Source organism: Macrotis lagotis, chromosome 3 (genome assembly GCF_037893015.1).
Source record: "Macrotis lagotis isolate mMagLag1 chromosome 3, bilby.v1.9.chrom.fasta, whole genome shotgun sequence".
Taxonomy (NCBI): domain Eukaryota; kingdom Metazoa; phylum Chordata; class Mammalia; order Peramelemorphia; family Peramelidae; genus Macrotis; species Macrotis lagotis.
The window spans coordinates 234,938,286-234,966,214 of NC_133660.1; the positions used below are offsets into that span (position 1 = coordinate 234,938,286).

Below are 27,929 nucleotides of genomic sequence, written 5' to 3' on the forward strand. Positions count from 1 at the left end.
AACCACTCTATCCCATAACTTTTCTATTTCTGTTTCTGGCAATTATCATCATTCCAGTTATCCAGACTCATAAATTTGGAGATATGTTTGACTTCTTTCCTCCCTATCTCACATCACTAATCTCAAACTCTTAGGGCATCTCCCTTCCCACGGTCTCTCTCAATTATCCTGTGTCATGCCTTCCTGATCCCACTGCAACTATCTTTGTTCATATGTCTTGATTTCAAGACTTTGTAAATCTTCAAGTGCCTTAGAAATGTGATTGTGTTCTCATATATATTTCTATATTAGCTTCCTAGCTGGTCTTTCTACCTTTAGTTTATTCTTCTCCCTCTCATCTTCAACCCTTCTGCCTCTGAAATCTTTTGAAGGTACTACTGTATTGAAAGATCTTGGGTGGGGGGGAAGCGGGGAGGAGGAAGACTTTCTTCTGAATAAATCCAAAATCCCTAAACATGATATTTGAGGGCCTTTATACTCTGACTCCAACCTATTTTTTTCAGACTTATCTCATATTACTTCTGTCACATCCTTTATATTTTAATCAAACTGAACTTCCCCAAACCAAGTGATTGTCCTATCCATTCTTGCCTCCTTGGGTACCCACACCATCCTTTATGTCCGATTACTCCTACCCCATCAGTGTCAGATGAAACCTTCCCTTCTTTTGAGGTTCAACTCATTTGCCTCATTTGTGAAGATTTTGATGGCACCCCCTGTGAAAATAAACTCTCCCTCTTCCAATTTCTCACAGTGCCCCTATCTCACCTGGTTTTTCACTCTCTTACCAACAGTTATTTGTGAATAACAAATCCTTATTATAAGGTCAAAAGCCTTTTGAAAGTACCCACTTGCTTTTGCCCTTCTTGCATGCCAAATTATGAGACCCTTAATAGATATGTATGGCCAGACCCTTCAAGCTTTGATATTTGGTAAGACAATTCAAATTTCTGCCATTCTCCTTTTAAAGCATGAAGGAGTTAGTTTTGGATGAATCATTCTTGAAGGTTTAGGTACAATGTTGCTGGTGGAAAGCAGAGAAGCGACTCCAGACCTATGGAGGTGAATATTTACATATACCAGACTTGTAAGGAATTCTTTTTAAAAGGCATCAAAGAGTCAGAAAGATTAAGAACAAAAACAAAACCAATACAGGAGGTGCATCCAGAGCATAATGTTAAGGATGTTGAAAGTGGCATTAGATTTACTGTTATTTTTCTTCTGATTTCATCTTTCAACTGAACATACCATTTACATCTTAGAGAATTACTTTTTTTGTTAAGTTTTTTTTTTTTTTTTTTTTTTTTGCAAGGCAAATGGGGTTAAGTGGCTTGCCCAAGGCACGCAGCTAGGTAATTATTAAGTGTCTGAGATTGGATTTGAACTCAGGTACTCCTGACTCCAGGGCCGGTGCTTTATCCACTGCGCCACCTAGCCACCCCAAGAATTATTTCATAGAGAGAAACACAGCTATGACAAGAAATTTTTATATCTAGAGACAGGCATCATAAAAATCTAGTGAAAGCAGCATAAAAAGTACCCTCATTGGAGGGTAGTGGTGGTGCGAATCAATTTAATGATGGGGAGAATAAGAGAATAGGATCTCAAAGAGATGTCTTGAGGCAGCTCAATGAAGACTGCCCTGAAGGGATAGCGGTGGGGATGCGTGGTTTAAGACCTCTATCTGGTGATTTCTTATTTTCATTAATCATTCTTACTAACTCAATTAAAATATTATTCTCAGTTGCTGAAGGATAGCATGAACTATGAGTGCCCTCCAAATTTGGCACCCTAGGTCAGACCTCTAATCTCCCCACCTTAGTTGGGTTTGCACATAAGCTTGCATGTATGTATGCACACACACACGCGCACGCACACACACACACGCACAACACAATGTATCATTTAGCAAAATGCTTGTGGAATTAACATTTTCCTGGAAGAACCAGATCTGCCTTAATGACCAAATAGTTTTAAGGCAGTCGGCACAAGTGAATTTTTACAGGAACCAAATCTATTTCTTCACACCGATCCTGCCTGTTTTACTTGAGTACTGAGTCATTAGCATGTTTATAATAGTTCTAATTTAGCACAACATTTTCTGAATTTTATCCTTGAGTCATTTACAAATTGTTCATATTGAGTAAACAAAGGAAACAGATTGCATTTTATACTTAGTAATTTATCTGAAAGCAGAGGGGAGGGTTAATTGTTTGAAAGTTTTGCTCTGTTTGGGGAAGTAAGCCTCCTCTTGCATTGCTTGGCATACAATGCATTCTCCCCCCCACCCGCATTTCTAGAAAAAAAAATTTGCCATGGAGCAAAATGAAAAATGAGGAGCAGGATGGGATTGGTCCCTCCCCGAGGGGCGTGGGGAGCAGAATTGGAGCTGGCACCGGGTGAACTCCAACAGTTGGTGCATTCCTTACTGATCCAGTGCTAGAGAAGTCCAGCTCTCCCTGGCCTAGCATCTGTGTTGATGTTGATATCAGCGCCCCACTGTATGGGAAAAGCATGCTTTCTCTCATTGCTTAGCTAAAAATAGCATGGAATATAGCATTGTATGAGTTATTTTTGGATAACAAAAACATTTAGGGGGTTAAAGGTTTGACTTCTTGATTGAAAAAGGTCAGCGGTATAGCTTAGGCTGTTTTTTTGCAGACTGGATGTTTTTTTTTTTCCTTGAGTTTGCAACCTATTCAAACTCTGAAGCTGTTTTAGGTCTATTTGGTTCAGCCTGCCAAGCCTACTCTCTGGGGTGGCTTTCCCATCAGGGTTTCTCATAGCACAGAGGGTTGGCCTGGAAAGGGCCACCATATCTATCCTTGTGTTCTCCTTTGGAAATTCCTTTGCTTCATTGAAAAGGGGTGGAGGTGGGTGAGGGGTGGACGTCAGGGAGCCACTCGGTATCTTATTGTGAGTTCAAAATGAAACTGGCACATTTTTAGTGTCTAATTATTTTTAGTGAGCTTGGAGAGTTTTAATTAAAATTTAAGAGAGCCCTCCAAGCTCTCCAAGCTCCAATTTTCTCATACTGTATTGTGGCCCACTTGTCACCAAAAAAAAAAAAAAGTACAGTAAGGCTAATACAGTATTGTAGTCTTTGTGTGTCCTGAAGACTATGGTATTGGCTAGCCAGCAAGGCCTGAGAAAACACAAGGACTTTTGGATAGGTCATCCTTGAGCTTGGACACACAGGATTGCTCTTGTAGCAGAGTTGGGATTCCTGAGTAAAAGAGAAAAGGAGGTGTCTGGTGATTTATTAGGGAATATAGGAAGTAGAGGGTGAACTACACAAAAGGACAGAAACTATTGCTTTTCACTTGGAAACATTGGAAAGAGATCCTCCATGTCATTTTTAATGAGTTAGCATTCCTAACTCTACTATCTCTTTGAGGCAAAAGAATAACACTGCGTGTGCTCTCGAATAAAAGATTTGAAAGTTCAACTGAGATGGTTACCATTTCTCCCCTATTCCTACCCTCCCCCTTTGCACTTTAATAGTAATTTGTCTGGTTCTTTCCTGCTTCTATTTTTTTAAAATTTTAATTCCATTTTAAAGACCCCATCCTTGAACATGGTAAACAGCCTTGTTAACTGAGAGCAATTGTGAAAGGTTCCCTTCAAATCACTGTTGAGTCTGGGAAGGCAGTCTCTCTCAAAAGCCTTCACTTCCAATTTTCTCTTACACTATGAGCATTAATTATTAGCAGATGAAAGCAAGGAAATTCAGCAGGCAATGATGAGGTTTCCTGGACTCAGTCTAACTGGGAAGATTGAAACCCAGGTACTCACAGAGCGTAAACAGTGCTCGGCAACCCAATATTCTGCCTTCGGGCTGGTTTCTGATTAGTTCTGAATTATACCTATCTCTATTATTGCAACCAAAGTTTGTTGGAAAAGCAAGAAATATATAATTGGTGTGTGAGAGGAGAATAAAGAGAGGCATAGTGATCCGCAATATACTTTCAGGAAATTTGGCCAATTTTCTATCCTTGAAGTAAAAGGCAGCAGGCACTGTGGTCCAACATTTGAGGTTTTTTTTTTTTTTCAAAATTTACCAAATCATTAAGGCGTGAATGTTTGTGTTGTCATCCAAGCTCATTCTTTCAAAATAGGTTTGCTACTTTTGCTTTTGCCCCTGAGATACAGTATTACAGTTTAATTTGGACATACATATTATCATGACTGAAGGCCATGACATTTTTTTTAATGATATAGAGCTGTGCTAAGTAGTTCTTTATCTCAAGGAAATCTGGAGGGCAGAAAATTTCCCAAAGGCCAGCAATATCACTGCTGTTTTTAAGTTGAAGCGAGCTCCATCAGTAAGGATTTCCATGACTTGCCTGAATATATACTTATGGAGTAGAGAAGCCTGAAGGGATCATTAAGGTTCCTGGAGACCCTTCATTTGACAGATGAGGAAACTGAGACCCTGGGGGGAATAGGGAGTGACTTGTCCAAGGTTTCAAAGTAAGATGACAGTGTTCCAGATAAAAAAGATGGACCTGACTGTCATACCATTTCATGGATGTTACCCACACTGCTATGTATTATTAGTTGCTTTAAAGTCAGCAGCATGGAATATAGAGATCTCTGCAGAATACTTCCAAGAGAATTTTTGGTTACTTAACGCTTTTCATTAAGGAGCCCTTGTGGCTTCTGAGTTAAATTCAGTCTGTGCTGTCCTACTCCTTAGTGTGAATGCTGTGCAAACTTTGTTCTTTTTACTGTCTTTAGCTTTTTAGCTTTACTGCTTTCTATACATGATTAGAACATGCTAAAACTTCAGAAGTTGCTTGGGGAAGTTGGTACCCTGGTTAATGAAATGGAAGAATGTGTCACAAGGGCTCCTTATCCATGATTAGTATCAACACCTTGCTTTTGTTTTGAAGATTTAATTCTGCTTATTATTATATATATATATATTATATATTATATATATATATATATGTATCTACTGTACATTGATTCATCCCAAGGTACAGAACTATATTATCAATAGCAGCAATAGAAATTTTGGGCTCTCCCTTCATTTAAATACTCTCCTTTTGCTAATCTCCTGTTGTAATGGAAAGGGAAAACTTGAGTTCAAGTGTTAACTTCGTCTCTTAGCACCTGTGTGACCTCTAAGAAATCATTTTTGTTCTCTGGCTCTCAGTATCCTAATCTGTAGATTAAGGAGGTTGCCTTAATGACCTCTAATGTCTTTCTGGCACTAAATCTATCATCCTTTAATATCTCCTTCTTACTCCTCTCCACTTTACAGCCTAGACTGGATAACCTCTGGAAGTCCCCCTCTAACTCTGGAGTTCTGTGTTTCCAGGCTCCCTTCTACCAACTGTGATAGACCTTAGATAGACCCTAGATAGACCCCAGAATGGCTAGATGAATCATAGAATCCTGAAAAGAGACCAGGACATGGAGTCAAAGAAACTGGGTTCTGCCTCTTACTTAACCTTTTTGTTCTCAGTTTCTTCATCTGTAGAATCAGAGAAGTGGATTAGATCAATCTCTAAATTTCCTTTTAGTTTTCAATTCCATATTACTAACAGAAGGGTGGATTAGACCAATCTCTAAACTTCCTTCTAGTTTTAAATTTCATGTTTCTAATGGGTGAGTTTAAAGTAAATAAAATAACATAAAAAACTATTTATAAAAATTTTTAATTGACGCCTCTTATTTTTAACACTGCTCATTTTCCAAAATATATCTCTAATTTGTAACAAAGTAAAGAATTAAGCAAAACTGACTAAACAAGGTAACCCTGTCTGACAATGTATGCAAAAATCCATACCTGTAGTTTCCCACTTCTCTACTGAAAAGGCAGGATTAGTGATTTATTGTATGTTCCCTGGAGGCAAGCTTGGTCATAGGTCACTTTTTAATGCTGTTTTTGTTTATATTGTTTAGCCAATACATATTTTCTTTTGCTTTTGCTTACTTAGCTTTGGATTAATTCATTTAGTTTTGCCCGAGTTTGCCTGAATCTTCATATTTGTCATTTCTTACGGTGCAATAATATTCTATTACATTAATACAGCATGGCTTGTTCAGCTACTTCTCAAATGATAGGGAACGGCTTTGTTTTGTCTCATTTGGAGAATTTCCAAGATAATAAAATTATCTCCCAGATTATAAGAAAATAAAAGAAATGAAAATTAAAAAGTAATTATAATGATAAATAAAAATATCTGTGAGATTGTAAAGATTGTGAATACTGACCTGAGTTAAAATTTCATTTTTTGACCTGTCTGAACCTCAATTTTGCTATTTTACAGAAAGGATATAATATCTACTACCCAAGATTATTGTGAACATTAAATGAGATAATGTATATAAAGGTTCTGTTCTGGCCCCTCTTCTCTTCTCTTTCTATATTCTCTCTAGGTGAATTCATCAGCTTCTATGAGTTCAATTAGCATCTGAGCTCCAGTCTTGAATCACCAACTGCTTTTTGGATGTTTCAAATGTGATGTCCCAGAAACATTTCTCATTCAAAATGCCCCAAAGAACTCATCTTTCCCCCTCAATGCATGCCTCTTCAAACTTCCTCATTTACATCCAGGATACCATCATCCTTTCTATTTACTCAGACTTGCAGCTTTGTATCATCCTTAACTCCTCATTTTCACTTTCATCTCACCATATTCAGTTAATTTCCAAGATTTATAAATCTCATCTTTTCAACATCTATTTTTTGGGTTATCATCACTCCTCATTGACATTATTATTATAGATCATATTTATTACTAATTGATCTTGCCTCCTCATCTCTTTTCCTTCTCTTAAGCAACCCTTTCCATAGCTTCATAGCAACATTCCTAAAGCACCGGCTATGTCACTCCTATGCTCAATAAACTTCAGTAGCTCTCTATTAACTCTAGAATCAAATACTATTAGCTTTTGCAGTTAAAAACCTTTCACAGCCTGATGCCAGCCTAATTATACAGTAGTCTTAAGTACTCTTTGATCCATCCAAAGTGACCTCATGGTTCCCTTCAACACTCACCTCTATTCTGTTACACATGTTTGTCTTTCAGTGCCTGAAGTAAAGTTCTGTCTCATCTCTTTTTCTTAGAATTCCTAATAATCTTCAAAACAAATCAAATACCTCTTCCTACAAAAATCCTTTCCTGATCACTCCCAACAGTTTATACATCTCCCCCACTCTATTGCCTCATATTTATTTTGCATATATTTGCATATTATCTCCCTGCTAAAATGTAAACTTTTTGAGGGTAAGGGCTTGTTTCATTTTTATTGTATCCTTAATACGTAGCACAGTGCCTGGGATGTAGGAGATGCTCACAAGAAAAATAGAAAGACTGCTGATTAATCAAAAGGCTTTGCAAACCTTAAAATACTACATAAATAGAAACTATTATGGTTGTTGTTGCTGTTGTTGTCCTATCAGTAGAAGTCATCAATGAATGATTCTAAGAATTTTCCTAGGCCATTGAAGAAAGCTGTCCAGAAATCATTTTACTCTACAGCCTCAGTCTACCACTCAGTAAAATGGAAGCAGGGAAAAATATATATCAACTCATCAAGATATAGAGAGGCTTAATCTTCTATTATGAATATAAAACTCTTTATAATTGGTTTTTTAAATTTTTTTTTATTAGTTTAAGGCAATGGGGTTAACTGACTTGCCCAAGGTACACAGCTTGGCAATTATGAAGTGTTTGAGGCTGGATTTGAACTCAGGTCCTCCTGATTCCAGGGCCAGTGCTCTATCCACTACACCATACAGCTGCCCCAATCTTTATATTTGTTCAGCATGATTCCTTGTATTTCTTTCTTTAATATAGCGCAAAAGGGAAGAATGGGAATTTGTTGTGAGTTGTGTGACATTTGTAATATTTGTTCTTGATAGTCACATTGTTTTGTTTTTCTCCCGTGATGTCTCAGCACATATTCCTTGGGCTCCAAGAGATTTCAAACATATTTGTAGAAAAGGAGAGTCATATAGACTGCTTTACATGTCTGCCTAGTTTATGTATTTTCAGTGAAATTTGCTATCATTATTAATAAATCCCCCTGCTTTTTGTCTTCTGTCATTGGGCAGATGGATCCAACTTGGATTGTGTGCAAAGAACTGTTTGAGCATTTGTATCAGGAATAATTATCAGCTTAGTATATTGTTACAACATGTTTGGAAAGTAGCTTATAAAAATAACAAGGCTGTGGAATATATCAAGATAAAGACAGCTCAGTTGATCATACTTATTACTGATAGGAGTGGTATAAATATACCACTCTCTGCTGTAACATTTTAGTATGTCTCAAAAAGTCAGGCCCAATTTGAAATAATAATCTCTGACAGTCCTGGCTTTGAAGATTCGCTGCTGCACTCTCCAACTCAGGCTCTTTTGGATGTGTGACTTCAACATTAAAACCCAAACTGTCCAGAGTGCAAAATGCCCAGCCTGTTTCTGAATTTCAAAGAATTTAGTAAGAGCCCTTTGGGGAAATTAAAGACAATTGGAAACTTTGCCGGCTAGCCAGCCGGCCAGCCTGCCGGCCTTTGTTGGAAGGGCTCTCGGAGCCTAGCTCCTGATTTCTGGGGTAAAGCACTTAATGAAAGTTACATGGATTTGAGAGAGGGACAGAGAGACAGACAGAGGATAGACAGAGAGTCACAGAGAGAGAGACAAACAGAAAAAAGACAGAGACAGACTGAGACACAGAGACAGAGAGACAGAGTTAGAGATAGAGAGAAAGGGAGGAAGAGAAACAAAGAAAGTAAAGAAGGAAGAGAATGAGAAAAAACAGAAAAGAATTCAGGGAGCAAAAGGGAGGAGAACCTGCCCTTGATAGAATCAAGCTGACTTCCATTAAGAAAAGACTTCAGGCCCTCATCTGTGAGAGACAGCTAGCAGGGTTGTTTTCCATCACCCATCTCAGACACAGAGCTGGATTCCATCCATTCTTTGGCTGATTGATCATGGCATGGACAAATGTTAATTGTTTTCATCAACGCTTTCCAATCATGAATGTTCTTTCATCTCTTACCTAGGGCTCACCTTCTCTTTCAGTGACTTATTTATCTTCCAGCAGTCTTTTAGAGGCCACCTTGACCACACTGTCACCCTGACAAACTCAAGAAATAAGTTAAACTGATATTCACTAGTAAGGGGGTGGGGGAACCAGGAAGGGGAAAAGACTGGGTTTGTGAGAGAGAGAGATCACCTGAAATTTTTTTGAAAGAAAGCTATCAAAATATTACATAAAGTGTTATGAATGTTCTTAAAAATGTTTTTTATTAACCTGCTTGTTTTCAACTTTGCCTTTATATATATATGTATATATATATATATACATATATATATATATATATATATATATATATATATATATATATATATATATATATATAATTCCTTAAGTGTTTTTGATTCTTCCAGTCAATTTCAAGGTATTTCTTGTGTGGCTTCATCTGTCTTTACCTCATGATCAAAGAACTTCATTCCTCTCAAAATGATTAGGGATCATTTTGCATCTTTGATTGATTAATAGATTGATTCATTCAGTCCAGTTGCCTGAGCCTTCTGTGATTATGATAATTTGGGTGGAGGTGGAAAAGGCACCCTCCCACTTTCTGGTATTTGTTTCATTCTGTTTTTATATTCTTAGTGTCGGGCATAGCATCATATTAGATGCTTACTAAGTATTTGATTGATGGCTCCCAAATCTGTATCTCCAGCTTCCCTCCTGAGCTCCGTACCTATCTTGTCAGCCTCCTATAAACTATCTTTGGCTGAATGTCCTAAAGATATTTCAAAGTTGACATGATTCAGAACATGCTTATTGTCTCTCCTCCCCCCAAACTTACTCCCATTTTGAGTTCAATGTTAATGATAATCTTTAGGCCCCCCATGTTTGCAATTTAAATTTAATTCTTCCCTTTCCCTCATCCTATAACTCTTAATTTCCAAATCTGCTTTCACAATTGTTTCTTCTCTATTTCTATTACTAGCACATATGCTACACACTCACACATACATATATATAAATATACCTTTATAATATCTTGGTAATAAGTGCAAGTATATACATACTTATGTGCATATATATGATTGAAGGATAGACTGTATATATATACATATATGTATATATGTATATATGTATATATATATATATATATATATATAAAGAGAGAGAGAGAGAGAGAGAGAGAGAGAGAGAGAGAGAGAGCAAGTCACTTAACCTCTATTTGCCTAATTCTGCTGGAAAAGGAAATGGCAAACTACCCCAGTATCTTTGCCAAAAAACCTCATTGACATCATGGTCCACAGGGTCATAAAAAGTTGAACACAACTGAATGAGTAAAGAACACCAATATACCTATATGTTTATAACCAGCAGTGTAGCTATCTGAGAAATGTTTTTACCTCCATTCTCTCCTCCCATCCATCATAATGGTATGACAACTATCTTTCTTAGGCATACTTATGGTCATGGTAGCATAGATTTTAGAACCAAAAAGAATGTTACATCTCATCTTAGCCAATCCCTTCACTTTGTAGATCATGTTCTGCTGTATAAAAACATTTTTATTATTTCTTTTGTCTAAATGTTGTCCCTGTCCATCATTTAAAGTCTTTCAAAATCTAGTACTAAAGTCTCTTTCTAGAATTATCTTATAATATTCACTTCCATGTACTTTAGGCTCCAGCTAACTTTGGCCTCCATGCCTTTGTTATACCAAAAGTATAGTCCAGCTCAAATGTTTTCTTTTTTTTTATGAAACCTCTGACTACTTCCCAGCTGACATCTTCCCTCTAGACATCACATAACATGTTATTTTCCAATCTTCAGATGCATTTATCATATTAGTACTATGCATTAAAATCAATTATATGAAACATGTCCCAGCTAAGGATGGATACTGGACAGTGCCAAGACACAGAGTTGGAGTATTCTCAGAAAGGAAGAGAAAAGGCCAATCAAGTTGGATTGTAGAGTTTGGAGAGGATATTAATATATAATATAATTGATATAATATATATATACATATATATGTATATATACATATATATGTATATATAACTTGAGGCCAGGTTGGGAAGGTCTTTAAAAGTCAAAGAGGAGTTTGTAGTTTGTTTATATTTTAGGATCATATGAGGTGATAAATGTAGTGCACTTAGGGTCACCCTTATACACTATATAAATCTTAGTTTCTACTACCACTGTTGTTGTTGTATCCTAGGGGCAAGTTGCTGTTGCAAAAAGCCAGTGAGTTTGAAATAGCGACACTGTCAGATTTATACTTAAGTAAAATCACTTTGACAGCAGTATGAAGGATGCTGTTAGTAGAAAGAGAGAGACTTGAAGCATGAACTGATTGGGAAGAGGTAATGAGGACCTGAATGAAATTGGTGTTTTTGTGAATGAAGAAAAGATGCCTGATCTAAGAGATCTGTAGGTATAAATGTAAGACTTGGATAGACTTGATAGGAATTGTGAGCTGAAGAAGAATGAGGAATTGAAATTAATGCTGAGGTTAGGAATCTATGAGAATTGATAACTGGATAACTCCCACCAAGGGTCATTGCTGAGAGGAGCTAAGCCCCTTTGAACAGAAATAGGGAAATCAGTTTGGGAGTAGAGATTGTGAGTTGTCTTTCGTATATGATGACCTTTTGATGGTTTTGGGACATGACATGCAATTCAAAATGCCCAATAATAATGGATGATAGATATGGGAAGCTGAAGTTCAAGAAAGAAACTAGGGCTAGATATATAAATTTATAGGACATTTGCATTATTCCAGGCACTGGACCTGGAGTTAGGAAGATCTGGGTTCTAATTTGATCTCAGGCATGTGACCTTGGGCAAATTCCTTAACCCTGTTTGTCTCAGTTTCCTCATCTATAAAATGAGTTGGGGAAGGAGATGGCAAACCACTCCATTATCTTTGCCAGAAAACCCCAAATGGAGTCACAAAGAGTTAGACACCACAGGTCATTTGTATAGAGATGATAATTTTGCATAGCACCTCACTGAGAATTTAGAAAGAGAAGAGAGGGAATTGAAGGAGAACACCTAATTAGAAGACATGGTTTAGAAGAAGAGCCAGTTTGGAATAGTTTTTGTATGAAATAGAAAATCAGGTAGGGAGGAGTAAAAAGATTGCCTTGTTGCTATGAGATCCCTCTAAGGTTATATAGCAGAATTTATACTGTACCTAGTGAATAAGGTTGTGTGATTTCCTCCAGCCCAATTCAGCAGCTTGTGAATAATAAGGTAAAGAGGGAAAGAAGGGATGATTGGTGTGAATGAATGAATTAGCAAATGAAAAGCATTTATTTAGTGTTTACTATGTGCCAAACACTATACTAAGTACAAAATCAACATAGACTTTGGCTGGGGAAGCCAACACTTCTAGGTGTGAGGTAAATAGAAGGTAAGTAGTGCAATGGCACACCCATCCCAAAGGCAAAAGGTAGCAGTGATTTCAATGGTTCTTGGAGAGAAAGTTGTAGAAGGAGTGGGGAGGGTTGTAGAGGGAGAGTGGGCTCTACAGTCACCCTGATAGGATAGAAAATAACTGGGTTGAAGAATGGTCCCTGGGAGCACACAACCAAGGGGTTTGGCTCCTCTTCTTGGTGGAAATTATCCAGGATTGGATTTTGTGATGGGACAAAGTAGCATTAAGGACAAAGGATCCAAGGGCTTCCAGAGTAGAGGGAAGAATGGAGTTAGATTGGTCAAGGAAAGTTAGTTTCTTGTCTTGGAAATGCATCTGTTAGTGCTTAGTGAAAATGAAGATGTAATTTTTCTCACCACTCAGGTTTACAGACCCCTTGAAATCTTCCAGTTTTGCAGATTCAAAGTTAAGGACCCCTATTCTATTGAAAGCTTTTCTTGATCTAATGTCCTCTCTTCATTTTTTATACCATATACATACATGTATGTAGGTATGAAGGAAATAGACATTACATATGTTGTCTCTTGTTGGCATGTATTCTCCTCAAGCATAGGCATTGTCCCATTTTTCATCTTGGCATGCCTAATATCAAGTGTATTGTGCTTGTTAATTAATCCATATCTAAATGTGATATTTCCTACAACACCTACCCAATCTATATGCATTTGGTAGGTTCTAAATAAATGTTTAAAGTATATATGAATGACTCTACTAAAGATTGAGATTTCAGAGATGTAGGGTTCTATACTCTGTGATTTTTGCTCTTTAAAATCTTTAAAAAACTAAGATTAAAATCTTAAAAACACTCTTTAAAAAGCTAAGTTTAAAATCTAAGAGTTGTGAGCAATGTAGTTAGGCACCTTCAGCTTCAGGGATCCCAGATCCAGTCAGTGTGGGGACTCCTTTCATTGCCACAGATCCCAGCTCCCAAGTCCTGGAGAGCTGATGTGATCAAAACTTCCCTCATCCCATAGCTCCCCTAATGTGAGTTTTTCTGAACATTGTCAGGCTAGTCCAAGATTCCCAGCTCCATACTCAAAATCTTTTCTGCTTTAAGTAGAATTTGCCAGATCTTATGGTTTCATGCACAGACTTCAAGAACTCAAGGCCATATCAAAAGCACAATGAAATGCTGAATTGTTAAGCAACAACTACAGAGATGTTACGGTGTAGTATGGGACCACTAAATGGTTGGTCAGGAAGATCTAGGTGCAAATCCTATCTCTCCATAATTAACTTTGTGACCAAAGAACTTATTTAACCTCTTCCTAAGCATGTTTCCTCTTTTGCAAAGTACTGAAGAAAATTAAGGTAAAATAGGTATGTTATTTGACAAACTTTAAAGTGTTTTATATCTGTTATTGTTTTGATAATCAATCTGATGATAAAAGGTCCAACATCAACCCTGTGGATATCTTCTTCATCTTAAATGTCTGTAGTCAGCATGAGTCTGTGACTAGTCCAGTAGAATCACTTCCTATCTTTGTGACCCCCATCACTAGAGTCCCTAATTGTATTTAGAAAGGCAATATGGTTACATTAATGGAAGAGATAAGATCTATTTTTATGAAAACAGGCCATTTACATAAAAAAGTCACAGCCTCTTCCCCTTAATGATAGGGTCATACAATTTCATCTTGATTTCTCTCAGCTTCTCTCTTTAAGTGGAAACTATTTTTTAATCAAAAATTTCCTTTAAGGGTTTTTTCTTTTTTTTAGTTTTTGCAAGGCAATGGGGTTAAGTGCCTTGCCCAAGTCCACACTGCTAGGTAATTATTAAGTATCTGAGGTAGGATTTGAACTCAGGTACTCCTGACTCAAGGGCCAGTGCTTTATCTACTGTGCCACCTAGCTGCCTCAAGTTTTTTTTTTTTTTAAGAAACAAATGGTTTGAGGTTGTTGGTTTCTCCTATGAAGTCCTACCATTATTACTCAAAAAACTCTTGGTTCTAGGCTAAGCTTTATTTTGGTTCAAAAGAAAATACTTGGATTTAAAGTTGCAACATATGATATGGAAACTCACTGGAAGGAAACACAGAGATGTCTGCTTCCCTTTCCATAAATATAGTATAAATATTCACTGAACTTTACAAAAGGATGATAAAAATGCCAACAAAGAAGCAATGGCAGGTACCTATTTTGCCTAAATCCCATCTGAAATACAAAAAGCAGTCAAGATAAACTTTTGGTATTTCCAATGATGTCATCATTTAGTACAATTTATTAATCTTTTCTATGAGGCATTAAAACACTTTTATCAATACATGACCTCGGTCAAATCACTTAACTTCTCTAATGCCCTTACTTGTAAAATGAAGGGGTTCAACTAAACGATGCCTCAGCTCCCTAATTATTTGAAATCTACAATGTTATGATCTTACTGCAGAAAACAGTATGGTCACTTGATGTTTGGCTGTTGGAGACTGACCCCTGGATGGGGGTAGGGGTCTGTTGACATGGACTATTTCTTTTCTCCTTTTGTAGAAAGAAACAGAATCAATCATTCTGTTATTCACTCATCAGACAAATTTCGGAAACCTTGCCATTAAAAAACTCTAGTGGTGCAATGTGACTCCAGGGAGGCTGCTGAGTTTCCCTGAAGCCTTTTTTTGAGTAGCTGTTGTAGCTGTGCAAATTTTAAAATAGGAGAGTGACTCTGTGAGCCAGCCTTCTGAATTGATGAGTTTCAAAGACACTCATTAAATTTGTATTTCTTTTTTCTTTGTGGCAGACTCATCCTGCATGGAAAAACTACTTTCAAAAGACTGGAAGGAGAAAATGGAAAGATTAAATGCCAGTGAGCTTCTTGGAGAAATTAAAGGTAGGAGAGGCAAAATATGCAATGTACCAATGTGGATATGTTGTTGTACTTATCAAAGTGATTGCTGAATACAAGGAAATGTTGATCTTGAGCTCAATCAAATCAATAAGCATTGAAGAAGGAACCTACTGGGTGCCAGGCACTATATTAACAAGCATTGAAGAAACAAATAAAAGGCAAAAAAGCAAAATCAAACCAAACCTGCCTTCAAGGAACTCACAACTTAATGGAGTGTGAGCCCATTCTAATGGGCTAATTTATTATACTATCTGCTCATGGGTCATATTTGTTAATATATAGCAGCAAACTCTTGAATATTGGTGCTAAAAAAAGACAAAGATTCTTTCCTGAGCTCTAAACATTTTACTCACATGTTTGTACTATTATCTTTGTTGATTCACTCAGTGTAAAGGTCATTGTTTTTGAAGTAAAGGAATAAAAGACACTGCTAGACCTAGAATCAGGAGAACCTGGGTTTGGATCCTGTCCCTGGACAACTTTTGATGTTGGAAAAAATCATTTAAAATTTTCTGAGGCCCAGTTTCTTATCTATAAAATGAGAATGGTACCTACCCTGCAGTACCCACCCCATATGATTGTGGTGCCACTCAGATGATGGGTAGAAAGTGTTTTAAGTACAATATGAGTGCCAGCTGTTATTGGATGGCACAATAGGACTGACTTTGATCAGAGGTCCCAAATTGAAACCTTGTATAGATCACTTATTGCTTATGTGACCATGGATAATTCAATTCACAGGGGCTCAGTTTCTTCAATTATAAAATAAGGAAGTGGGGGTGGCTAGGTGATGCAGTGGATAGAGCACTGACCCTGGAGTCAGGAAGATCTGAGTTCAAATCCAGCCTCAGACACTTAATAATTACCTAGCTGTGTGCCCTTGGACAAGCCACCTAACCTCATTGCCTTGCAAAAGCCTAAAAATAAAATAAAATAAAATAAAATAAAATAAAATAAAATAAGGAAGTTGAACTAGGTGCCTTTTCAAGTTCTTTTCCAGCTCCAAATCTATGATTTCATAATTCTTTTGTCCAATGGAGTAGAAAGAGGGCTAAATTTGAACTCAGAGAACCTGAATTTCAATCCTGGCTCTACTTACTGTTGTTTTTATAGGCAAAGAACATCCCTGCTCTGCACCTTGTTTCTTCATCTATATAATGAAAGAGAGTTGGACAAGGTGCCCTCTGAGATCCTTTCCTTTTTAAAATCTATGACCTTATGGTCACCATGGTCTTTTCTGGCTCAAAATCTTAATGATGCTATGCCCATACTCAACAGTTGAATTTATTAGTTAGCATTATTCCATTGATTTAATTTTTGAATCAGATTCTTTTAGACAGTTTTTTGTTTAAATAAGATGAATGATTGCACCTCTAAATAAAAGATATTTAGAAAATGAATCAACTAATATGATTTTATTAAATCTCATTGGATTTATATAAGACAAAATTATAATGTTAGAGTTAGAAGTGATCTCAGTGTATCTTTCCACCATTTTATAGCAGAAAAAATATGGACTTTCCCAGAGTCACATAAGTAATATGTATCTGAGATGAAATTAAAAATGTGTGAGACATAGTTCAGAGCCCTTATCAGATCTTCAGGCGGGTGAATATATCCATTTTTAAGATGTATTGATTCCCATTTTAAAGATTGTTCAAGGTTTGTTATTGAATAGGTAACAGTAAAAAATTGAAAAAGTTTTACTGATACTTTTTTTAAGACCACCATCACTATCATTCACCAATAAATCTGTTAAAATTCTTCCTTTTAACAGCAAAACACAAACAATTAAACAAAATAAATCATTTAATCTGACAATATTTATTATCAAGTTTTACCATTTATCCTCTGGAACTAAAATAATTTATTGAGAAAATCAAATGAGGTAACAATTTGTAAAGTGTTTAACACAGTATCTTGTTTGCTTTTGACCTTCCTTTATCTTCCCTTCCCCATTTTGATTAATCTGAGTTCCAAAGTCTCTTACAGTTATTTTCATTTGTGTTTTTTTGTTCATTGTGTTGTTGTTTTGATCTTGCTTTCTTCCTTCTGAATATTCTGAAAGTTGTTCTATATTTCTTGGAATTCCTCATATCCACCATTTTTTGGGTTTATGATAATAATCCATTTTGTCTATAACACAATTTGTTTAGCTAGTCCTCAAATGGTAGCTGCCCATTTTGTTTGGGTTTTTACTATTGCAAAAAGTATTTTTATGAATATTTGGTTGGATATATGGAACCTTTTTTTTGGTCTTTTATTTGACTGATTATACTGTGGCACATTCCCAGTACTGAGATCATCAGGTTTAAGGGTATACACAGTTTGGTGACCTATTTGGCAGAATTTTAAATTGTTCTTTCAGAATGTTTGGACCAATTAACAGCCCCACCAAAAGTGTGTTAGTTTGATTTATTTCCCTGAGTCCTTGTTTTCATGAAGTAAATCCTGATGATTTTAATTTTAAACAATTATTGTTTTATTTTATAATTTTCTTTTCCAAGTACATCCTTCTCCCTTTCCTACCTTATAACAAAGAGTAAAAAAGAGAAAATAAAAAGCTTTTCAGCCAAGCTAACCAATATATCAAGTGAGTCTGATAGAAGGAGGAAAGGTAGGATCTAAACTTGGACACTCTAATTGTGTAGTGTTCAGTTTTGTTATTATAGTTGTTCTGTCCATTTCTGTTTCCATTATTGTTGTCATATATATAGTTTGTCTGGTTCCACTTACTTCATTTTGCCCTTGTCTTATTTTTCTAACTTCTTTGTTTATTCATAGAGATCATTTCTTTTGGTAGAAAAATATTCTAATATATCCATACACTATAATTTGTTTAGATATTCACCAAATGATGGGAATGTAGTTTATTTCTGATGCACTTCACTATCATACTACTGCCATGATTTTTGGTGTATTATGGATCCTAAATTCTGCCTTTAACTTCCCTGATGTATTTGCCCAACAATGAGGGAGTCAAGCTATTCATTTTTATTACATGTAAGATCCATGGGTTTGGTTGTAGATAAATCAGCCTCTTCCCCACCACCTGGTTTCCTTAAAAACAATGAAGCTGGAAGACATGGTGGATAGAGCAGTAGGCCTAGAAGTCAAGGAAGACCTGAGTTCCAATTTGGTTTCAGACAGTAGCTATGCATGCTTGCACAAGTAACTTTATCAATTTTAAAATGGGGACAAAAATAGCATATATACATCCCAGAATTGTTATGAAAATAAAATATTTGTTTAAAAAAGTGCTTAACATAGTGCCTGCTATTAATATAGCAGGTACTATATTAATTTTATCTATAATGATAATAATAATGATAATAATTATTATAGATTCTAGAGCAATGGTTCATAACTCTTTCAAATAGCAAGACTGGTTTTTAAGCATCCTAAATTTCACAAACATCTGCAGGGTAATAGGGTTGTTATCAATTGAGCAAGACAATTTATGATGAAAAGCTATAGTGAATGTTTTTTTGAAATGAATTTGTATTTTTTCATCACAATTGCATTTGTATCTATTTGAAAAAATAGTAATACATACATGCACAAGACAAATTCTTCAGTCTGCAGAAAGATTGCTACAAATTTTAAAATGTATGCGTGAATCCTTTCCACAAACTCCATGTTTCTTAAGTATCATCAGCAGCAACCTAGTGGAATAACCCTCCTTTCTTCTCTCTGTTTACCATTTCTCTATGAGGTCATTCCTGCCTGTACCGTCCTCTTTTGCCTCTGAGTTCTCCTGCAAAGATTCTCCAGGAATGTTGATACTAGGATTTGAATGGGTATCTCTTCTAAGATTTTGTCACTTTGAGCCAAGAAGTTCTTTTTTACCTTCTCATCAGTCTCTTGAAACTCCTTAGGCTCTTTTTGTTCTTGCTCATTTGTTCCCAGGGGTGATGAAGAACCCTTCTCTGCATTATCCTTATCATAAAAACTTATGTGTCTGTGATGTCTTTTCAATTATCCTTCACCAGCAGATAGCAATCATTACTAGTAGCATCATTTTCAAACTTTTAGGGAGTAAGCCCTCCATATTTAAAGGGAGGAAAATTAAGCAAAGTTGATAACGGGTGAGCCTTTAACTTGGTAAAACCTGGGTTCAAATCTTTTCTTTGTTTATATTATCTGTATGACTGTGGACAAGTCATTTAATTTCTCAATGGTTTAGACAACTTTCTAAAGTTATGGATTGCTGATCTCGATTAATAGAAGGAGTGGTCCATACCTATTAATTAACATAGATCTAGCCTAAAATAAAGGGAAAGGGGGAAAAGAAGTCCCTGTTGATCTGAGCACTTTATGAAAAAAAAGCTTTATTTTTCAAGTTAGCAATTCAGTTCCAATTTCATAAGTATTTATGACTTATTGTGAGCAGAGAATAGACACTCCTCTTTCCTTATCTACAAAGTGGGAATGATAATATTGTGAATGAAGTACTTTACAAACATTCAAAACCTACAATGTGAGTTATTATAATAATTGAGCAGTGAGCTAGAGTTTTATTTCTTATACTCTTGGTGTGGAAAGTCCCTTCCACAATACAGATTAGCAATTTGTCTTTGGAGTTGTCTGGGGTCACCAAGAGGTGAAATTACTTCTCATAGCTTTGTCTCAGAAACAGGATTTGGCCCTGGACTTTCTTGGCTTCAAAGCTATTGTAAGATGACTAGTATGCATGTTGCCTCTTATAATTAATAATAGTAATAATATCTTAGCATTTCCTCATACACAGGATTTCCTAAATTTGTAATACTCTCTCTAGTATATGATACTATAATTGTTATAAACTGAATAGCCAGTGAGATCCAAGTCAACTTACAGGTTAGGTGAGGCTTTAGACAAATGGCTAAACCAAACAATTAGAAAAGGCAATTATAATAAAGAAAAAGGATCTGTCCTTTTTAAGTCATAGATGGAATATTTTTTCTATTTATGAGAATCTTATTTTGGATAAAGACTTTGAGAAATTGGAGCACGTCTTAGAAACATGTGATCAGGCTGGAGACTTGAAACCATGCCATATATGGAAAATCCAACAGTCAATAAATGAGCATTTATTGGTTGCCACCTATATGCCTGTTAGTGAATTTGTAAAAACCTTGGGTTTAAAGCTTATCCCTACTGGGTGCTAACTGTGTGACCTTGGGGAAATCATTAACCTTTAGTAAATGGATCTGTATTCTCATCTATAGAATGTGGAACTTGGTGACTTTGGAATGAGGAGAGATGGCCTCTGAAGTCTTCTCTGGATCTAAATCAATGAATCTATGATTCATGTAAAGAAATTGGAATGCTTATCTTGGAGATGATTAGATCTATGGAATATTTCATAGCAGACTTAAAATATTTAAGTCTGAGAGATTGTATTTCTTCTATATGGTCCTTGAAGGCAGAGGGGCGGTGGTTAAGCAGTAACAAACACAGCTATCTAAACAATTATTTTTCAGATATGACTTGAACTGGATGATCTCTTATATCCCTTCATATTGAAATTCTATGATTCCCCAATTGAATGGGACAGAATTCCTTGGTGGATAGTGAATTCCCCATTTCTGGAAAGTGTTCAGAATAAGCTGAGATGATCACCTATAGGTTTTTATAGAGGAAAGTTCCTGCATTGGGAGGAAGATAGAGTTGAATGACCTCTGTGGTGACTCAGAATTTCAGAATTTTTAGTGATTCTTGATATTATATATTTAGTTTCCTACTTGAAGTTTCCATGTTATTTGTTTAGTAGGTTATAGGAATTATGTCTCTCTATCCTTTTTCCTATTTATTTGTATATGATATATTTGTATATAAAAGGGTGACAGAGGTGATCATTTCTGTGCCTTTATGCAGAGACATCAATGAGGAGCAAAGCAGGAGAGGGGTCCGACCTCTGAGTTCCTCTATGCCTGTCGGTGGGATGGATGGAGTCTTTGGGGGCGTGGGTTATGATGTAGGGGAAGAAAATTGCTGGTTGGGCTTCTCATGCTTTCCCTGGTGTTGGGCACTAGAAGAGAAGATGCCGTTCCTTAGGAGCCACTCCCAAAGGCAGAGATGACTCGGCCACTCTTCTTCAGACCACCAGCATTCTCCCCCTGCCCTGAAGGGTGGGGCCCAGTCCTGCTTGGTTTCTTCTGGGGAGAACCTCAGTGAGTCTCCTCCCTGTTCCCCTGCACACATGGCCCTCTGTACTTGGGCTGGCATCTTCATGGTGGGAAGGAGCCTCCCTGGGCAGCTTGCCAGGAAAACAGGAACGCTAGCTGTACCCGTAGCACAAACTGTTTCTACTCATGTTTGTCAAACACACAGATGATAAGAGGGGTGAAAAAATAATTATGTGATACAGACCAAATAAGGAAAATAGTGTTTTCTTTCCTCGGACATTTATGATTAATTATATCAATATTTACATTGAGGCTTCAAGGTGGGATGTGCTTCTTAGGTGAGCTCAACAAAGTAGCTGAGAACAGAGATTTTCTTCTTAATAGAGGAAAGAGAAAGAAGAGCTATGCTTTTTTCATGTAACAATTTTTGCTTTTATAGGCAAACTGCTATAGTGGATAGAGGGATGCCTTTGGAAACAAGAATACCGAGGTTCAAAACCCTATCTCTGTCATATGATAGTTGTGGGACTTTAGACAAGTTAATTAACCTCTCACTAGCCTGGGCAATTCTCTAAGAAGATGGCAAATTACAAAGGAGTCGCAGATAGGCATTGGTGGAAGGAATTTCCACACCAGGAGTTCCCCCATACTGATCAAATCACAAGTCTGGGCCAAAATGAAAAAAAAAAACAATCTAAATGACTCCCCTTGTTCTTTTCAAACCTTAAAACTTAAATGGATCTGAAGGTTACTCTCTTTCATTATGTATAGGGGGAGGGTAGTTGTAGAATCTAGATAATATTTCGCAGTTTAATTTCACAGTTAAGGACTAAAAATGTTCCTTTGTTAAAGAACTAATTTGAATAAGAGTTAGAAAATTTGAGTTTGCATCTACTTTAGGTGAACTGTAGAAATCAGTAGGAATTGTGAACTTTTTATAGAAAGTAATGTGTTTTTGATCTCTCCAAAAGTTTTGGTGCAGAAGGAAAAAAAACAAAACAGAACTGGATTTGGAGTTAAAATACTTGAATACATGTTCCTGGCTCATTATACATACATACATATATATATATATATATTAATTTGAAAAATAGTATAGGCAATGAAGGTTATTATTATTTTTATCATTATTATTATAATTTCATGAAGTTAGAAATTTGGGCAGTGCTCTGAACATGTCACTCCCCCACTTCCAATCCCTAGTGGTCCTCCATTTTGTTTAGCATAAAATATGTATTCCCCAACTAGATGATTTTTTATCATCAACTGGCTCTAAGTTGCCTCTTGAGTTTATTTCTCATTATTTTTCCTCAAGCACTCTATCTTGTTGTTAAATTTCCATCTCTCACCTCATCATCTTTGCCTAAGCTCTCTTCTGTATGTGGAGTTGCCCTCTCTTTTTTTCCCATCAATATAAACAAATCTTGTAACTTCAAGACTCAGTTCAGCCACCACCTTCATTCCTAGAGCCATTAGCTTGCTCTTTCCTCATATTGCTTTGTATTTGCTGAAATCTGATGATGTTGCATTCCCTTCTCATTCTCTTCTCTCCTTATCTCATGCCACCCTGAACTAGACTAGAAGCTCCTTGAGATGGGAGATGGTTTTCCTTTGGCCTTTCTACCACTAGGGTCTAATATAAGGTATTTCCCCATGTCCATACTTAGTAAACATTTCTTGAATCCCATGAAAAGCAATGAGCTCAAAAGGCAGGAGCCCCAGAGTCCTAGCTTTGTGGCTATGACCCATTCTTGGTCTCAGTTTCTCTATCTATAAATTAAAGGAATGATATTAGATAACCCTTCCAATTCTGACATACTGACCTATGTTTAATGTTTTAGCTGCCTTTAAATAAGAATTTTTTTAAAAAAAGATGCATATTCAATAGCAATGCTACAGCTTCCAGTTTCCTTTTACATCTATTTTTTTTTAAAGTTCTCAATGTAGGACAAGGCAGCCAGCCACTGCTGCTTATCACCACCAAAAGAGAGCCTGGTTTAGTTTTCAGGCTCAGCTGCAAACATAAATCTTGGGAGTAGAGGAGAAAAGAGGCATCATGTAGCTGCTTGGCTCCTGTGGCGGGTCATGGTCTTTTTCAATCTCTGATAGGTCTTTGAAGATCAAATGGTGAAGGTCATTCTTTAAGTAACTTAAGCAGTTCTGTTATCACCAAAGAGTCGGGATTGGCCTCACAGCAAACCTTGGGCTTGGGTGCATTCTGCCTGGGGCACAGCTGACCTGTCTATTTGCTACTCACCTACACTATGAGATCATCAATTTTATTTCTGGACATTGTAAATTTTTGTCACATGCTGTCTTTTTTCCCTAGGACAATGTATAGCCCTCTCATTGTTTTGCTTTTATTTTCAACAATCCATTGCTTTTCTATGTCTGTCTTTGCTCCTCTCTAATTTTCAAATGTTGAGAGAAGTGTATTTCTTGAAAGGCTATTGCTAAATCTAAGGCAGTTGCTTCATCCAGCCTTATTGGAGACCAGAAAAGTAGGCAGCAGGAATACTTAAATAAATACTAAAATGAGTGAACGAATGAAAAAGTTTTTATTAGATGATTATCATTTGTAAAGCACTGTGCTAAGTGCTAAAGCTACAAATAGAAAAGTAAGACTGTCCTGTACTCAGGATGCTCACATTCTAAAGGGGGAGGTACATATAAGATATTCCAACTACAAGTAAGATGGAAGGTCCCAGTGGTCCTTGGAGTGCTGCAGCAAAGTAAATGGTAATGCATTTTCTTTAATGTTCTTGCCCCTTGGTAAAACCATATCCACATTACTTTTCAACATTAAAAAATACTACAACAACAAAGAATTAATTTTTGGAATGCTGGAAGTGTAGTGATGGCAGTGGTAATGAAGCAGTAATTTATTAATAATGAAATAGAAAATAAGTGTGGATTATAAAAAATAAAAATGTGAAAAATAGAAAAATGAAATAACCCAGAATAGTATTTCTGAGGAGACCCACCGCTACTGTATCAACTGATTAGTGAAAAGAGGCTAGGCCTCAAAGATCCCATCTTGTTTTGATTTTGGTTTCTTAGCCTCCTATGTTTATAAAATGCCTAAAATTCATATAAAAGGTGACACAGAGAAAGTGTGCTGCTTGTTATTATTTACAATGTGTCTGAGTCTCAAAGACTTTCTTCCAATAGTATGATGTTAACTTTCTAATTTTCAGTGTTTTTGATGTTTAAAAAAACCAAAACCCAACCAAGAACAATAACAAACCTTAAAGGGGTGATGAAGCAGGAGATTTAGTATCTAGGCCTTTCTCCATTAAAGTAAGTTAATTTTCTCTTGATGCTTTCCTGTGGCCCAGCAGAAAAGGCAATGCCAGAAGAACATTGACATGCTACTAGAAAGGCTTTGCACAGGGTTAGACAATGGATTATACATATACCTGCCCTTCCAGGACCAGTCCAACCTAATGAAAAAAGGAAAGCATTAGTATCAGAAGATTGGTTACCAGTCCATGTTTTGTATTGGCCATAGCTACCCATGAAGATCTTTTCCTAACATTTGGAAAGTTCAAACTATATCAAGTTCCAATAATAAAATTATAGATCTTTTAAATGTATACATTCATAGACTGTAAAAGAATTATTGATTTAAAACTGAATGTCATCTAGCCTGTCCCCCTCATTTTACAAATGAGGAAATGGAGGTTCAAAGAGGTTGAATGGATTGGTCATGGCAATCCTGGTAAACATCAGAAAGAGGACTTGAACCCAGGCCTGACTGAGCCTTCATTGGTATTCCACTCTATTCATGTCAAAGAATAATTTTTAGCAAACCACATATACAAGTATGATGAAGAAGTCAAGATTCTCATCATACAGCAGTGTAAAACTTGGCCATGAGGCTGTGAGCTCCCTGAGGGCAGTTTGAATCCCAAGCCTGGCATAGTGGCTAGCTCATAGAAAATACTTAATAAATACAGGTTGAGATGACTTGACTCCCTGCATATTCTGTTGACACCACTGTAATCAATAGCATGAGATTATTTCCCAGTCTACCTCCTGCCTCACTTTCTTCTGCAAACAATGAGGGCCCACAGCAGCTAGTTTTAGAAATAAATATACGGGCTGGGCTTTCTATTGCAGCCGCACCCATAGGTTTTTAATTATCCCTGCTTTGTATGGCTGCAGACATTTCTGAGCGCCCCTTTGTGCTCTCCCTTATAAACATCTTTTCCTCCTTTTGAAGTCTGTGTGATATACATGCAGGCAATTAAAACCTCCCCCCACTCGGGGCTGGAGACACGAGGTCTTCTTAATTAAAACTCAAACAAAAGCTACGAGCAAAGCCCCGCTATATGATTAAGGTCTAAAGTGTTATGATACATTAGAATCATTGTTAACTGTGAGGATTAAAAAAATCAATCTGCAGGGGGAAAGATCAGTTGGATCTAATTAGTGAAATCAATGTACACATAAAAGAAAATACTGAAGTTTAATAACTGGCTCTTATTATAAATATTACACAGGCTAAGAACATCCCTGGCTGGTATCAGTGATCACATTAAAGAATATCTTAAATTAATTGGGTAGGAATCTGAAACATTCATGTTTCTTTGATAGACTATGTTAACAGGTAAATAAGGCACTTAAAACAAAATCTTACTTTAGAAATCACCCTTTCATTTAAGTATTTCAGCTGCCAGATTTCTTCACTATCTTCTCTTATAGTAGCTTTACAAGACTGAAATATTTCTGTTGATACCATCAAGAAAGCCTAAATTGAGTAACAAGTGACAGGCTTTAACAAAGAAGAATGTAGAATACTTGGGAACAAAAAGATTTTTAAAAAAAGTAGTCTCGCGCAATTATGATTGCATTCAATATGTATTAGTATGTTTGGTGACATACCAACCTAAAAATGAAAGAATACCTTTTGATAGGCTGGGAAACAAGGCATTTTACATTTTTCTCCTGATTGCTCTGATTAAAATAAGCATTATAACTGGTATGGAGAAGAAAAGCTATTACTAATTACAGCCTGGTTTTTAAGTAAAATGAGGGTCATTAGCAATTTCCTGGAAGCCATTCAGATTGTCTACCAGGAAATGGTAGCTTGCAGGGCATCTGTAATACTCCTGGGCAGAATTAGGGAAACTGTATACTGGAGCTGTGTGTTTGACTAAGGGTGAAAGGATGGACTTTCACTGCTGGGGAAGAGGGAAATTGCTCTATGTAAAACTTCAGATAATTTCAAGACAGATAATGGGAGTTAAAAATAGACAAAGGCTTAGGTATTCTATATCTATGTCTGTCTGTCTGTCTCTCTATATATGTATATAGGTATATATCTATATCTTCCTATGTACATAATACATACCTCAAACTGATTGCCAGTGGCACCAAGCTGATATAGTAATATCAGAGTTTGAAGTTTCATCTTCAAGGCTGACATAATCAGGACACCCCCAGAATACCAGAGAAAGAGAGGAATGCATGTTTCCTTCATACGACCACTCTACAGACATGTGGGATGAGGAAATCTGTGCCTTTGAAGTCACCTGTCTCAAAGTGAGGCTATGGGGCATTGACTGCAGCTCTTTTTTAATAAAAGGGGAAAAATTATAAATTTAGAAGTATTTGCAAATAATTAAAATAATAAAGGATCTGCACACACACCATATACAGTTATTGAGAGTGTGATGCACTGCAAAAGGACACTGAATGAGGGTATTGGAACACTGGCTCCGAGTCTGGACCCTGCAGACCGCCTGGTTTCAGGTCCTTTATCTCTAAGGTGAAGAGGTGACACTAGATGGTCACTGATGCTTTCTCAGCTTGAGAAGGTTGGTTTAGTAGATAGGTTACTGCACTTGAATTAGGAAGACCTGGATTAAATTCTGCCTAGGATATTTATTGGCTATATGACTGTGATTTAGCATCTCAATTCCCTTCCAGCTTGAAATTTCTGATCCTGTGAACTCTTTATACTTTGACAAAAAAGATAATGTAAAATAGAAATACAAAAATAAAGAGAAACAATAATACAAAATTCATGACATTTTATAAATCTAAAATAACAATCTAAAATAATATTAATCTTTAGCAATACAATAACAGTGTTTCTTTTAAGGGTTATTTCTATGTACTTGTAAAGTTTTAAGATCATATAATTGTTGATGTGACACTGGAGCTCAGAAGAGAGAATAGGTATCCATAGAAATAGAAATAAATATATATATATGTATATATATATATGCATATGCAAATGCATATGAATATATACATATATGTATTCTTTAGGAATTATTTACATAGTATGCACTTCCTGAATGTTCCACCAAAAAGCATTCCATTTCTTCTCTTCAGATATTTTCTATGACTGTTCCCCATCCCTGGAATGCTCGCTTTCCGCCTTCTGACCTCCCTGACTTCCTTTGAATTCCAACTAAAATCTCACTTTCTATAGAAACCTTCCCAGTTACTTTTAATTCCAGTGTTTTTCCTCTGTTAATTACTTTTTTATTCTATATATTGCCTCCTCATTATATATGTGTTTCTCTGATTT

At 36.4% G+C, this 27,929-nt stretch overlaps 1 protein-coding gene across 16 annotated transcripts in view; it reads left to right on the forward strand.

The window, feature by feature from the left end:
* SOX6 (SRY-box transcription factor 6) overlaps nucleotides 1-27,929 on the forward strand; it is a 640,189-nt gene that overhangs the window by 369,382 nt on the left and 242,878 nt on the right. For all 16 annotated transcript variants that reach the window (XM_074230208.1, XM_074230209.1, XM_074230207.1 and 13 more), the window contains one exon: nucleotides 15,168-15,257. In XM_074230208.1, coding sequence (XP_074086309.1) covers nucleotides 15,168-15,257 — 90 coding nt within the window. The remainder of the gene's footprint in view (nucleotides 1-15,167; nucleotides 15,258-27,929) is intronic.